This window comes from Microtus pennsylvanicus, chromosome 22 (genome assembly GCF_037038515.1).
Source record: "Microtus pennsylvanicus isolate mMicPen1 chromosome 22, mMicPen1.hap1, whole genome shotgun sequence".
NCBI lineage: Eukaryota > Metazoa > Chordata > Mammalia > Rodentia > Cricetidae > Microtus > Microtus pennsylvanicus.
In genome coordinates, this window is record NC_134600.1 from 26,814,710 (window position 1) to 26,828,864 (window position 14,155).

Here is a 14,155-nt window from a genome sequence, read left to right on the forward strand (position 1 = left end):
AGAATGAGAGAAAGTATTGTTTTTTTTCTGCCTAGAAATTGCACACATAAGATCTGAAAGTGAGAGTGTGGATGTACTGTCCTCATCCCTGGCTCTGAGGACAGACAGAAGCAAGGCATGCTGGACTGAGAATGCTGTTCATTTTCCCCAGACACACCTTCTTCTCATTTTCCTAGGAGAATTGTGATTGGAAACCTGGGTGACCATTCAAGTATTGATTATCTGATAGCGGTAATCCATTGGTTAAATGAGAAGTGGCAGCTAAGTGTTCTTTTGGGCCCTGTAACTAGTTGTGAGGTCCCTGCTTCAGCCCTTTATCAGTAGGGACCATTATTAAAACTTACAACGGTCTCCTTGTGCAGGGAAAATGATGACTATGACCTTGACAGTATTTATTTTACTAAATGAGATGAATCAGTTGAAGAAAAATAGTTATACTAGTGCTTCTTGAATTTAGATTTAGCATTTCCCCATAAATATATAAGTATTTATGCTGAGATCTTAACTTGGTTTGACATATGAGATGGGCTTTATAATGAGTTTAAGCTCAAAGAGATGAGACGTAACTATAATTGATTTTGAGAAAGACTAGGCTATTACAGCAGCTCTTTGAACATAGAGGCAGAATTAATTCTATCTTCCTATTTGCTACCACACCCCTGGTGCCTAATTTTTGTCTATCAAATGCTAAGTACTTAAAAGTGCTTGCTGCTTAAATTAATCTTATTGTTTTGATACCTGTAATAAGATTCCATAGGCTCAGTGTCTTGTCAATATCTTACTAAACAAGCAAATTGAAAATTCTTTTAAAGCTACTCTTACTGCTTATGGTCCAGAAAAATACTTTAGTACTGAAATAACTGGAATGAAAATAGCAAAAATAAATGCATTTCCCCATCACAACTCCCCTAGCCAGTCAGCAGGCAAGACTTCTGTGGGCAAGCTGCTCCACTCCCCTCTCCCCAGCCCATTGGACCCTGTAATCCACAACTTCTGCTAGCCCCACAAATGTAACTATCCACCAGTGGTATCAGTGGCCCTGGAGGCACAGATACTACCTATACCAGTTGGAGGAAGGGATGGGTAGACGTCAGTGCAAGAATACATTCAACAACATAAAGGGCAATATGGCACCACCAGAAGCTAGTAGTTCTACAACAGCAAGACCTGAACATCCCAATGCAGATAAAGCAGAAGAGAATGACTTTAAAAATAACCTTATAAAGATGATAGCGGCCCTAAAAGAGGAAATGAAAAATTCCCTTAAAGAAATCGAGGAAAAGACAAAAAAAAATGGGGAAAAAAAATCCATCAATAAATCCCTTAAAGAAAGCCAAGAAAAAAAAATCAAATAGACGAAGGAAACAGTTCAAAACTTGAAAATTGAAATACAGGCAATAAAGACAATACAAACCAAGGAAATTCTGAAAATGGAAAATCTGGGTAAATGAACAGGAACTACAGATGCAAGCATAACCAACAGAATGCAAGAAATGGAAGAGAGAATCTCTGGTGTTGAAGTTTTGATAGAGGAAATAGATTCATTGGTCAAAGAAAACATTAAAGCCAACAAAGTCATAACACAAAATGTCCAGGAAATATGGGACATCAAGAAAAGACCAAACCTAAGAATAATAAGGATAGAAGAAGAAGAATATCAGCTCAATGGGATAGAAAATATATTCAACAAAATCATAGAAAGAATCTTTTCTAACATAAAGAAGGACATGCCCATGAAGATACAAGAAGCTTACAGAATTCCAAATAGACTAAATCAAAAAAGTCTTGTTACGACATAATAATAAAAACACTAAATATACAGAATAAAGAAAAGACATTAAGAGCTACAAAGGAAAAAGGTCAAGAGACATATAAAGGCAGACTCATCAGAATAACACCTGACTTCTCAGTGGAGACTCTGAAAGTTAGAAGTTTCTGGACAGTTGTTATGTAGATACTTTGAGAAACCACAGATACCTGCCCAGACTAACTTTCTATTATTCATGGAATCACCCAGCAAAGCTTTCAATCACCATAGATGGAGAAAACAAAATATTTCATGATAAAACCAGATATAAACAATACCTATACACAAATCCAACCCTATAGAAAGTACTAGAAGGAAAATTCCAACCCAAGGAAGTTAGCTGCACCCAGGAAAACACAAGAAATAGATAATTCCATACTAGCAAATCCCAAAAAAGACACACACACACACACACACACACACACACACACACACACACACTAATACAAAAATAATAAGAATTAACAATCACTGATCATTCATATCCCTTAATATTTATGGATTCAATTCATGTATAAAAAGACACAGACAGAGAGGATACAAAATCAGGAGCCGATCTTCTGATGCATAACAAGAAACACATCTTAACTTCAAAGACCACAAACATTACCTCAGAGTAAAGGGTTGGGAAAAGAATTTCCAATCAAATGGTCTAAGAAGCAAGCTGGTGTAGCTATTCTACTACCTAACAAAATAGACTTCAAACCATTTCATATTTATCACAGGAAAGATCCATCAAGATGAAGTCTCAATTCTGAACATTTATGCCTCAAATATAAGGTCACCAATATTTGTAAAAGAAACATTACTAAAGGTTAAATCACACATCAAACCACATACACTAATAGTGGGAGACTTTAGCACCCCATTCTCACCATGGACAGGTCAACCAGACAGAGAATTAATAGAGAAATAAGGAAACTAACAGATGATATGGTTCAAATTAACTTAACAGACATCTATAGAACATTCCACCCAAAGACACACACACAAATAATATCATCTTCTCAGTTACTCATAGAACCTTCCCTAAATTTGACCATCTGCTCAGTCACAAAGCAAATATCAACAGATATAAAAAAATTGGAATAAATTCTTGTATCTTATCAGATCACCATGACTTAAAGTTAGAATTCAACAACAACACAAGCTGCAGAAAGCCTACAAACTCATGGAAGTTGAATAATGCTCAACTGAATCATCAATGGGTCAAGAAATAAAGAAAGAAATTAAAGATTTTCTACGATTCAATGAAAATGAATATATAACATACCCAAACTTATGGGACACTATGAAAACAGTTTTAAGAGGAAAGTTCATAGCACTAAGTGCCTTCCTAAAGAATTTGGAGAAATCCTATACTAGCAACATAACAGCACACCTAAAAGATCTAGAACAAAAAGAAGCAGACTCACCCAGGAGGAGTAGATGCCAGTAAATAATCAAACTGAGGGCTGAAATCAATAAAATAGAAACAAAGAGAACAAGTCAAATAATCAATGAAACAAAGAGTTGGTTCAAGAAAATCAACAAGATAGACAAACACTTATTCAAACTAACCAAAAGCAGAGAGAGAATAAATAATATAACAAAATAAGAAATGAAAGGGGGAACAGAAGAACAGACAATGAGGGAATCCAGACTGTTCAGGTCATACTTCAAAAATGTGTACTCCACAAAATTGAAAACTTAAAAGAAGTGGACAGTTTTCTATACAGGTATACCTACCAAAATCAAATCAAGACCAGATAAGTACTTTATTTATTTTTATTTTTATTTTTTTATTGATTAAATACTTTAAATAGGCCTTTAACTTCTAAGGAAATAGAAGCAGTCATTAAAATTCTCCCACCCCAAAAAAGCCCAGGGCCAGATTGTTTCAGCACAGATTTCTACTAACATTTCAACGAAGAGATAATACCAATACTCACCAAATTGTTCCGAACAGTAGAAACAGAAGGGGTATTGTCAAACTCCTTTTATGAAGTTACAGTTACCCTGATACCCAAACCTCACAAAGATGCAACAAAGAAAGAAAATTACAGACCAATCTTCCTCATGAACAGTGAGGCAAAAATACTCAATAAAATACTGCCAAACTGAATCCAAGAACACATAAAAATAAAAAACAAAAAACATTCACCATTATCAAGTAGACTTCATCCCAGAGATTCAGAGATGATTCAACATATGAAAATCTGTAAATGTAATCCACCACATAAACAAATAGAAAGAAAGACACATGATCATCTCATTAAATGCTGAAAAAGCCTTTGACAAAATCCAACACCCCTTCATGATAAAGGTCTTGGAGAGACAGGAATACAAGGATCATACCTAAACATAAAAGGCAATATACAGAAGGCTGACAGGCACCATCAAATTAAATGAAGAGAAACTCAATGCGATTCCATTAAAATCAGGAACATGAGAAGGCTGTCCACTCCATATCTATTTAATATAGTACTAGGAGTTCTAGCTAGAACAGTAAGACAATGAATAAGAACAAGGGAATACAAATTGGAAAGAAGTCAAACTTTGGGTATCTGCAGATTATATGACAGTATACATAAATGATTCCAAAAATTCTACAAATGAACTCCTACAAAAACACCTTCATTAATGTGGTAGGATACAAGATTAACTAAAAAATAATCAGTAGCCCTCCTATATATAAATGATAGGCCAAGAAGAAAATCAGAGAATATCACCTTTTATAATAGCCACCAATAATATAAAATATCTTGGGGTAGCTCTAACCAAACAAATGAAAGACCTGTATGACAAGAACTTTAAGTCTCTGAAGAAAGAAGTTGAAGAAGATACCAGAAATTGGAAAGATCTACCTTGCTTTTGTATAGGTAATGTCAACATAATAAAAATGGCAATCTTATCAACAGCAATCTATACATTTAATTCAATCCCCATCAAAATCATGACACAATTCTTCACAGACCTCAAAAGAACAATACTCAACTTCATATATATTATATATCCCAGGATAGCTAAAACAATCCTATATAGAGGAACTTGTGGAGGCATCACCATTTCTGACTTTAAGCTCTACTATAGAGCTCTAGTAATAAAAACTACTTGTTATTGGCGTAAAACCAGACACATGGACCAATCGAGTCAAATTGAAGATTCTGCCACTAATCCACATACCTATGAATACCTAATTTTTGACAAAGAAGCCAAAACTGTACAATAGAAAAAGGAAAGCATCTTCAACAAATGCTGCTGGCGTAACTGAATGTCAACCTGTAGAAGATTGCAAATAGATCTATATCTGTCACCATGCACAACATTAAGTTAAAGTGGATTAAAGACCTAAACATAAATCCTGTTACATTGAACCTGATAGAAGAGAAAGTAAAAAGTAGCCTTGAATGCATTGGCACAGGAGACCATTTCCTAACTATAACTTCAGTAGCACAGACACTGAGAGCAACAATCAATAAATGGGACCTCCTGAAACTGAAAATCTTCTGTAAGGCAAAGGACACTGTCATTAAGACAAAACAACAACCTACAAAATGGAAAAAGTTCTTCACCAATCCCACATCTGGCTGATCTTGATCTCCAAAATATATAAGAACTCAAGGAACTAGACATCAAAATACCAAATAATCCTATTAAAAATTAAGTATATTTCTAAACAGGAAATTATCAATAGAAGAATATCAAATGGTCCACATCCTTAGTCATCAGGGAAATACAAATTGAACAACTCTGAGATACTATCTCACACCTGTCAGAATGGCTAAGATAAAAAACAATGACAACAGATGTTGGAGAGAGTTATGGGAACACACCTCCACTGCTGATGGGAGTGCAAATTTTTACAGCCACTTTGGAAATCAGTGGTGTAGTTTCTCAGAAAACTGGCTTTCAATTTACCTCACAACCCAGTAATGCCACTCTTTGGCATATACCCAAAGGATCCTCAATTATACCACAAGGACACTTGCTCAGATATGTTCATATCAGTATTATTTGTAGTAGCCAGAACCTGAAAACAGCCTAGTTGCTCTTCAACTGAAGAATGGATAAAGAAAACGTGATACATTTACACAATGGAGTATTATTTAGCTATAACAACAATGACATCATGGAATTTGCAGGCAAATGGTTGAAATTAGAAAAAAATCATCCTGAGTGATGTAACCCAGACAAACATGGTAAGCGCTCACTCAAAAGTGGTTACTAGATGCAAAGCAAATGATAATCAGACTACAGTCCACAGCTCCAGAGAAACTAGGTAACAAGGAGGACCCTAAGAGGGTCACAGGGATTGCCCTGGGAAGGGGAAATAGATGAGATCTCCTGGGTAAACTGAGGGTGGAGGTGGCAGAGGAGTGGGGATGGAGGATGAGAACATGAGGGGATGGGATGGTCTAGTTGGGGGAGGGATGGAGTGGGAGAACAATGAAAGACATGTCTTCATAGAGGGAGCCATTATGACGTTATGGAGAAACCTGGTACTTGGGAAATTCCCAGGAATCAACAAGGATGACCCAGCTAGGACTCCCAGCAATAGTGGAGAGGGTGCCCGAACTGTCCTTTCCCTGTAATCAGATTGTGAAAACCCTGTCATCATAGAGCCTTCATCTAGTAACTGATGGAAGCAGATGCCGAGATACACAGCCAAGCACTGGGTCGAGCTTCAGGAGTCTAGTTGAAGAGAGGAAGGAGGATTTTATGCTCAAGGGGGCAGGGTCAAGATCATGATGGGGAAATGCACAGAGAGATCCACAGAGACAGCTGATGCAAGCTCATGGGAATTCATGGACTCTAGACTGATAGCTGGGGAGCCTGCATGGGAGCGAACTAGGCCCCCTGCATGTGGGTCACAGTTGTGTAATTTGGTCTCTTTGAGGGAGGCCCGGCAGTGGGTCCAGGATCTACCCCTGGTGCATAAACTGGCATTTTGGAACCCATTGCCTATCGTGGGATGCCTTGCTCAGTCTTGATGCAGAGGGGAGGAGCTTAATCTTGCCTTAACTTAATTTGCCAGGCTTTGTTGATTCCCCATAGGAGGCCTCACACTTTCTGAGCAGTGGCTGGGGAGGGTGGGTTGTGCTGCATAGGTGGGTGGGAAACAGGAGAAGGGGAGGAAGTGGGAACTGTGGTTCATATGTAAAATGAATAAAAAGTTTAAAAGAATATGTGTAATTTATAGCTGTAGTCTTTTAAAACATGAGGTCTCTAGATGGAGAGCTAAAACCAAGAGTCTCCATGATAAACAGATTAAAAATAGACTTTTTACTGATAGACATAAATCCGAGAGAATAGTTAGCATAGAAGCAATTTGATTTATTAAGTATTTCTTGGCACATTTTGCTTGCATTCACTCTAATATCTTCCTTTTTCTATCACACTCTTTTTCCCACAGAGACTCTCCCTTTCATGATCTCTTACTGGGTCCTGTAAACAGACCTATGAAGAGGAAGAGGGTGGGATGTTCCCAGTGGAATGTGAGAACAGAAACTCTGAGGGCCACAAAAGCTGCCATGGCTTTGTTATTTGGTGATGCCCTAGTACAGTGTTTCCCATATGCTTCTTTGCACCTGCGTATTTGAGCCCTTTCAGGGTCATAGCTGTAGAAACATCAGGAAAACAAGGTCAGTGGAAAGTGAGTGCATGACCTCCCGGTTCAGCCTGGACTTTGCGGGTGGAGTTTTAAATCTCTTCTAGTTGCTGCTGTGGTAAAGAAAGCCCAGACTGAGACCACTGCTAAACAGTGGCAGCCTTAGACAAGAAGGTCTGTGTCTCTCTTTCTGTCTGTCTCTCTGTCTCTGTCTCTCTGTGTCTGCATCTCTCTCCATCTCCCTCCTTTTCTGTTTCTGTCTGTCTGTCTGCTTTCTATTTTTCTCATTGTGATTGTATTGAGGCAGTCCTAGCAGATTAGCCAAGAGCAATTCTGGGTGTAATTGTGAGCATCTTTTCAGAGAGAATTAAGTGAAGAGAATTCTAATGTGGATAGCACCGCTCTGTAGGCAGCAGTGGGGAGCAGGATGGGAGTCCAGATGAAGTAATAAGCAAGGAAGGTGAAAGTCAGGGGCTATCAGCATTCTCTCGGGTATTGCCCACCATGATATGGCAAAATCTGTTCCACCATGCTCCTTCTACCATGATGGATGCGAGCCAAAATGAAACCATGCTTCTTTAATTTGTTTTGCTTAGGTATTTTGTCTAAGCTTTGAAAAACTAACGTAGTCCTTCCACAAAAGCTCCAGGGCTGGCTAATTGTCAGTTTCATTCAGTTATTATAGGATTTCAAGGTTGTTGGGAAGAGTCTATTTTTTAAACTTTACTTTAGAAATGACCAATTAATTAAAATGAAATATGGCCAGTCCATACAACAGCTAATATCTAGAAAAACTATGCAGTACCCGGCCTAATAAAGTATCCTATGCTATACTAACAGACAAACAAGAGCAAAACAAAGAATGTAGTTTCTGAAATTGTGGGCCATACTAAAGCCTGACTGCCAAGATCAGTGTCACGAGAGAAAGTTGATGACAGTTTGAGAGAAAGTATCAAGTAAGGAGATGCTTGGGAGTGCTAGCAGAGAGGTAGGCATTGCTATAACCTTGTGAAATTAATTAAATTTAAATCAATTAAGTTAAATCAGTATAATCTTGTGATACCAATTAAATTTTAACCAGCGTGTGTAGTTCTTCCTTTGATATGTGCCTATTGGGATGGAAGAAAGACAGAATAGAAGCAAAGGATTAAAAAGGATTAAAAGATGAAATACTTTAGGATGTCTTAGCTTGCCTGCATTGTTAAAGGCCCTTATCTATTGAATTTGGACAACATAGCTGTTCTGCAGACACAAGGGAGCATCATCCTAATTATCATTTGCATGTTCCTGGTTCCTGATATGAGTAGTGTCCAATACAATTATTTGTGACATATGCCAGAGGTATTGAACAGTGCCCAGTCACCTCTTCCCTTAGTCTTTTGAGATGGATGTTACTTTTATCTTGTATTCATAAACAAAGTTATTAGACCTATAGAAGTTAGGAGCTTGCTAAAATAGTTCCCAAATGCATGTTTTCAGTTTAGCATATGAGAAACTTACAACTAGTATGAGAGTGAGAATTAAATATTGTCTTATGTTGCAGATGAATATCATTTAACAGCTGGCAGGGAATGGAAGGTGATGTGACAGGTGGTATTGAATTGGTTAGAATTGTTTCTCCTCTGGACACTGGTTATTAGTTCCCTTGCGTTTTCTTTAAGGTAGGGTAGTGCTTTTAGGACCAAGAAAGCTAGACTCTATTATCTGTGATGTTTGTTGATCAGGTACTGGGTAACCAGGTTATTTAAATATAAAATATACCATGGCTCAGTTTTCTTACCTGGCATACGTATATAATACCTTTTTCCTTTATGAGTCTATTATAAATACAGTCAATACTCATGATTTGTGGGTTCTATATGTGCATAATTTATTCATAACGCTCAAATCCATAAACTTAGGCATTCACAATAATTTACAGACTGGATGGACTATCTATCTATCTATCTATCTATCTATCTATCTATCTATCTATCTATCTATTTATTTTTATCAACTTGGAACAAGCTAGGGTCATTTAGAAAGAAGAAACCTCACATAAGGAATTGCTTCTTTCAGACTGGACTTTAGACATGCTTCTGGGGGCATTTTCTTAGTTACTGACTAATGTGTAAAAACTCAGTCCACTATGGGTGGTCATGGCTTCTGTAAGGAAGCAGGCTGAGAAAACCATGGAGAGCGAGCCAGTAAACAGCACTCCTCCATGGCCTCTGCTTTTAGCTCTTTCCTCCGTCTTCCTGCCGTGGGTTCCTTCCTAAATTTCCCTTCATGGTGGACAATAAGCTGTAAGGTGAAATAAAGCATCTTTATCAATTGCTAATCAATTTAAAACGTCAATCTTTGATTTCAGACTCAACTGTCTTTAGAGAGAGTTTCGAATGTTGCTTTCTTGTTGATTGCATTAGTTATGTTAGGAGACGGTTATTCGATTCTGAGTTTACTAGAAGACCTTTAACTCACTGAAACTAAAAGAAATAGTTTCCTTAACTGTTCCTTTGCTGGTTGTTCTCATACTGCTACAAGCCGCCATGGTGAGCATGCGCAGTATGACCGGGAAGTCACCCCAACTGCTGCGCCATATTTGCCCTATTACATTTTTTAACATAGCCCTGTGAGGCAGCTACCACGGTAGTTACCTCGGAAACAAAAGCCCGAAGAGACAATTAGTGGATTCAGTGTCACAGAAGAGGTGTTCCAAGATGACCTTCCTTTCCTGCATCCGGGTTAACTTTGATCTTGTGCAATATTCTCTGCCTGTCCTTCGCTGATATTCTGTTGCTTTACTGATCTCAGAATATTGATTTGAATGTTCCCCGTTCACCGAAGAGCAGTATTAAGCTTTTCTAAAGAGAATCATTCTATTAGTTTAGTGGGTGAGTAGGTGGATGAGAGTGGGTCTGAGCTCTAATTCTTTAATTAGATTTTTTTTTTAAAAAGACAGCTTGTTTTTATTTCTGTTTAAGTCCTCCACTGTATTAAGAGGCATGTGCCCGCCTCTGAGGCTTTGCTGCCTCACTGGGCTGGGAGATTTCTTTTCATCAGTTAATTGGGACATTTTATTTTGTTCTTATTCCTTTAATGTCCTGATTAAGGGATTAGATAGCCCCTCTCCAGGCTTGAGCTCTAATCCCACCCCACACAGGGCCATGCACTGTGGAAACATTGATTTGCATGTATTGAATGAGTAATAACGTAGCAGCAAAACTCCTGTCTTAGTCTAGCTCTTAAATAGGCAGAGACCTTGGCTTTAGACATGGATGAGGGTGGTGTAAATGGCCAGTTGCCATGGTAAATATTGCAAAGGTGGAAGATGTTGAAAAGGCTTCAGAGTGGGGATAAGTTGCTTAGCTACTGCACCACTATCCTGTATCCCCTTTCTATTTTGTTCTTCGTTGGACCAACATTTGGTTTGAACTTAGCATATACTAGGCACAACTAGGACCCCCAAATAATGACCTCTTTTTCTATGGAGAAAAAGTAGTACTTCCCTTCATCAGTAATTTCTATGTGCCTTAGGGGAGGAGCTGTGGAAAGTGAACTGCTAGCCCATGGAGGCAGGCCCAGATGATAGCATGGGATTGGGGTAATTTGTCTTGAAGATGGTCCTTCAACTAGAACCAGAGTTATCCAATAGAGATAAGGTGCAACCCTTGGGAAGAAAAGTCACAGTAGCAGACGAGAGGATTAATATGCATTTTGTTTTGATCAAAAGAGTGTGGAGAAAAAGGTGAGGAGAGTAAAATAGGTTGAGGAAGATTTTGGAGTGCAAAGAGCAACTAGGAAGACATTGGAAGGCTTTCCTTGGGGTTTTATAAAATAACTCTGCTGACAATACAAAGGAGAGACGGTTACCGGAAGAGGCCAATGACTAATGGATTGTACCTTCTTCTGCCTTCCAGCTTTCTCCTGTGCCTCTGGAGAGTATCTAGAAATGAAGAACCAGGTATGCAGTAAGTGTGTCGAAGGCACCTACTCCTTGGGCAGTGGCATCAAATTTGATGAATGGGATGAGTTGCCAGCGGGATTTTCCAACGTTGCCACATTCATGGACACTGTGGTGGGCCCTTCTGACAGCAGGCCAGGTGGCTGTAACAAGTAAGACCCCAAGCGACGACACTTTGCACTTTGAAGACTTGGCAAAGGTGTAGTCATTCTTTTCTAGGAAAAGTGGAGGACGGTTTTAGTACTGATGAGGATTATAGATGAGAACAGGGCAAAGGGTTGTATTTTTGAATGATTTAACAAATGAGCACTTTATTTATATAATTCCCACCCTCTTCTCCTCCCTCTAATTCCTCCTGTGTCACCCCAACCTCTCTCAAATTCATGACTTCTATTATTACAAACATACATATCCATTAATATATATGTATATATGTGTGTCTATGCATATATATGCATATAAATACTTGATGCTGAGTCCATTTAGTGTTGTTCAAATGTGTGTTTGTTTATGACTGACCATTTGGGACTGGATAATCTAATGGGGGCTCATCCTTGAGAATGACTGATTTTCCCTCTTGAAGCAACCATTAATTGCCTATACTTCTTCATCTATGCGTGGGGCCTTGTGAGATTCTCTCATCCAATGTCATGTCAGCTGGTGGTGTCATGGCGCAGATCTTGTTTAAGTGAGCGTTGTCATTGAGACGTCACAGGTGCGGCGTACATCCTGCTCCCCTGACAACCTTTCCAATTCTTTTTCAGTGATGAATGTTTACTTAACACACACACACACATTTAATGAGGTTACATCACTTGGATAATATTGTTCCCTCCCTCTAATAGTATTAGACTAACAAAAACCCAGGCGTGGGAAACTGCCCTTTGGGTTTTTTGTAAGGGGAGTCCAAGAGACCCCCGTTACCGTCCAATATAGGCGATTACTTTGTTGCCTCAAGAACTTGAAGGGAAGACTCTATTGCTGAAGACGCTACACACTTCAGACCTGGAGGAATTGAGCTGGAGCTGATCTGGAGACTTCCTCCCCAAGGACAAGCTTTCATAGTATTTGAAGTTGCTATGCAAGCTGCCAATAGAGGAAAGCAATCAATAGTCTTCCCCAAGTGTAAAACCTATTAACTACAACAATGACTAGCATGACAAGAAGTTCAAGAGTCCAGTAGCAGCACCTCCATCTAACCACCACCAACTTTGTAAATGGACTCAAGCCCTGATCAATAGAACTCATGCTTCATAGTGTAGACAGCCAACTATTCTTTGATGGGGGAGTGTCATATATCAATCTGTTGATTTCATTGGCTAAGCAATAAAGAAACTGCTAGGCCCATTGGATAGGCCCACCCTTAGGTGGGTGGAGTAAACAGAACAAAACGCTGGGAGGAAGAGGAAGTGAGGTCAGACTCGACAGCTCTCCTCTCCGGAGCAGACGCCTTCAGAGAGACACCATGCTGCCCGCTCCAGGGAAGATGCACGCTATGAGGCTCCGACCCAGGATGGACTTAGGCTAGAATCTTCCCGGTAAGCGCACCTAGGGGCGCTACACAGATGATAAGAAATGGGCTAGTCCAGGTGCGAGAGTTGGCCTAGAAGAGGCTAGGTAGAAATGGGCCAGAGCAGTGTTTAAATGAATACAGTGTCTGTGTAATTATTTCGGGGCATAAGCTAGCCGGGCAGGGCAGGCGGCTGGGGTGTTTGGGGACGCAGCCCCGCCGCCGCTCCCCTTATTACTACCATTCTTGTCTGATGAGGTCATGGTCCCTAGAGGAGAGCCTATTACTGCTTTTTTCCTAAGCCAGAACAATTTCCAACTGTATTCTAAATAGTTAAGCTTATACCTACAGATAAGTTTAGCTCTCATCCCTCATCCCAGAAGCTTCTTTTTTAGATTACTTGTGAGACCATACAGAAATACACAACTTGCTAAAATGCCGGGAACAACTGGTCGTGGGATGCCCAATGTCCATTGATACAACTCTAGCACAAAGCCTGTACCTAAGGCTCAGGGAACATCTGAGAAGAGGGGTAGTTTTTGGACTGCCATTACAAAGAATGTAGCTAAATTTTTAATGAGAAAATAATTGGCTTCACAATATAATAGATATTATATGCAGAATGCAAATGAGCTATTAGAAAAATGAGTTCATTATCTTATATTTATAATCAAACTTTGGGCTGTGGTATTTCTACTAACCTTTCTCTAATTTTTAAAGAGAAATGTAATGTTTTTGCCCCTTTTCTTTGCGTGTTTGACCTTCATTAAGACATTGATTATTTTCTAGGAGTGTAGGTTAAGGATCTAATGTTGAAAGGTCTTTTGCTTAATTGCTAGTTGATCACTAGCTTCACATATGACAGCGCTGGAGAAATGTTAACTTGTCTTGGAGAAAAAAGAAAAGTGTTTTCCCTTGAAAGGCCCTTCCTTCTGTTCTCTCCACTGACTCTGCAACACTTCCTGTAATGTGGCCATGTTTAGGAACTTAAAGTAGAGTTAGTAAAACAGGAAGCCTCTGGCTGCCTTCTGACAAGAATGCTTCATCAGGAAGCTGGCATCTTCATCATGGTTGAAAGACACTGAGGAATTAGCTCAGCTAAGAGATACATTTCTTGGCTTATCCCTTCCATCTTCCTTCACTCTTTTTCTTCAGTCTTCTGTTCTTTCTCAGCTCGGTGGCAATGGTTTATTTTCCTCTTTGGAGAAGGAAATTGTTCCAACCAACTCTCTCTCTCTCTCTCTCTCTCTCTCTCTCTCTCTCTCTCTCTCTCTCTCTCTCTCTTTGTGTGTGTGTGTGTGTCTG

General features: G+C 39.2%; 1 protein-coding gene across 2 annotated transcripts in view; it reads left to right on the forward strand.

Moving 5' to 3' along the window:
• Positions 1 to 14,155, forward strand: part of Elapor2 (endosome-lysosome associated apoptosis and autophagy regulator family member 2) — a 158,139-nt gene that overhangs the window by 82,801 nt on the left and 61,183 nt on the right. For both annotated transcript variants that reach the window (XM_075956360.1, XM_075956361.1), the window contains one exon: positions 11,297 to 11,492. In XM_075956360.1, coding sequence (XP_075812475.1) covers positions 11,297 to 11,492 — 196 coding nt within the window. The remainder of the gene's footprint in view (positions 1 to 11,296; positions 11,493 to 14,155) is intronic.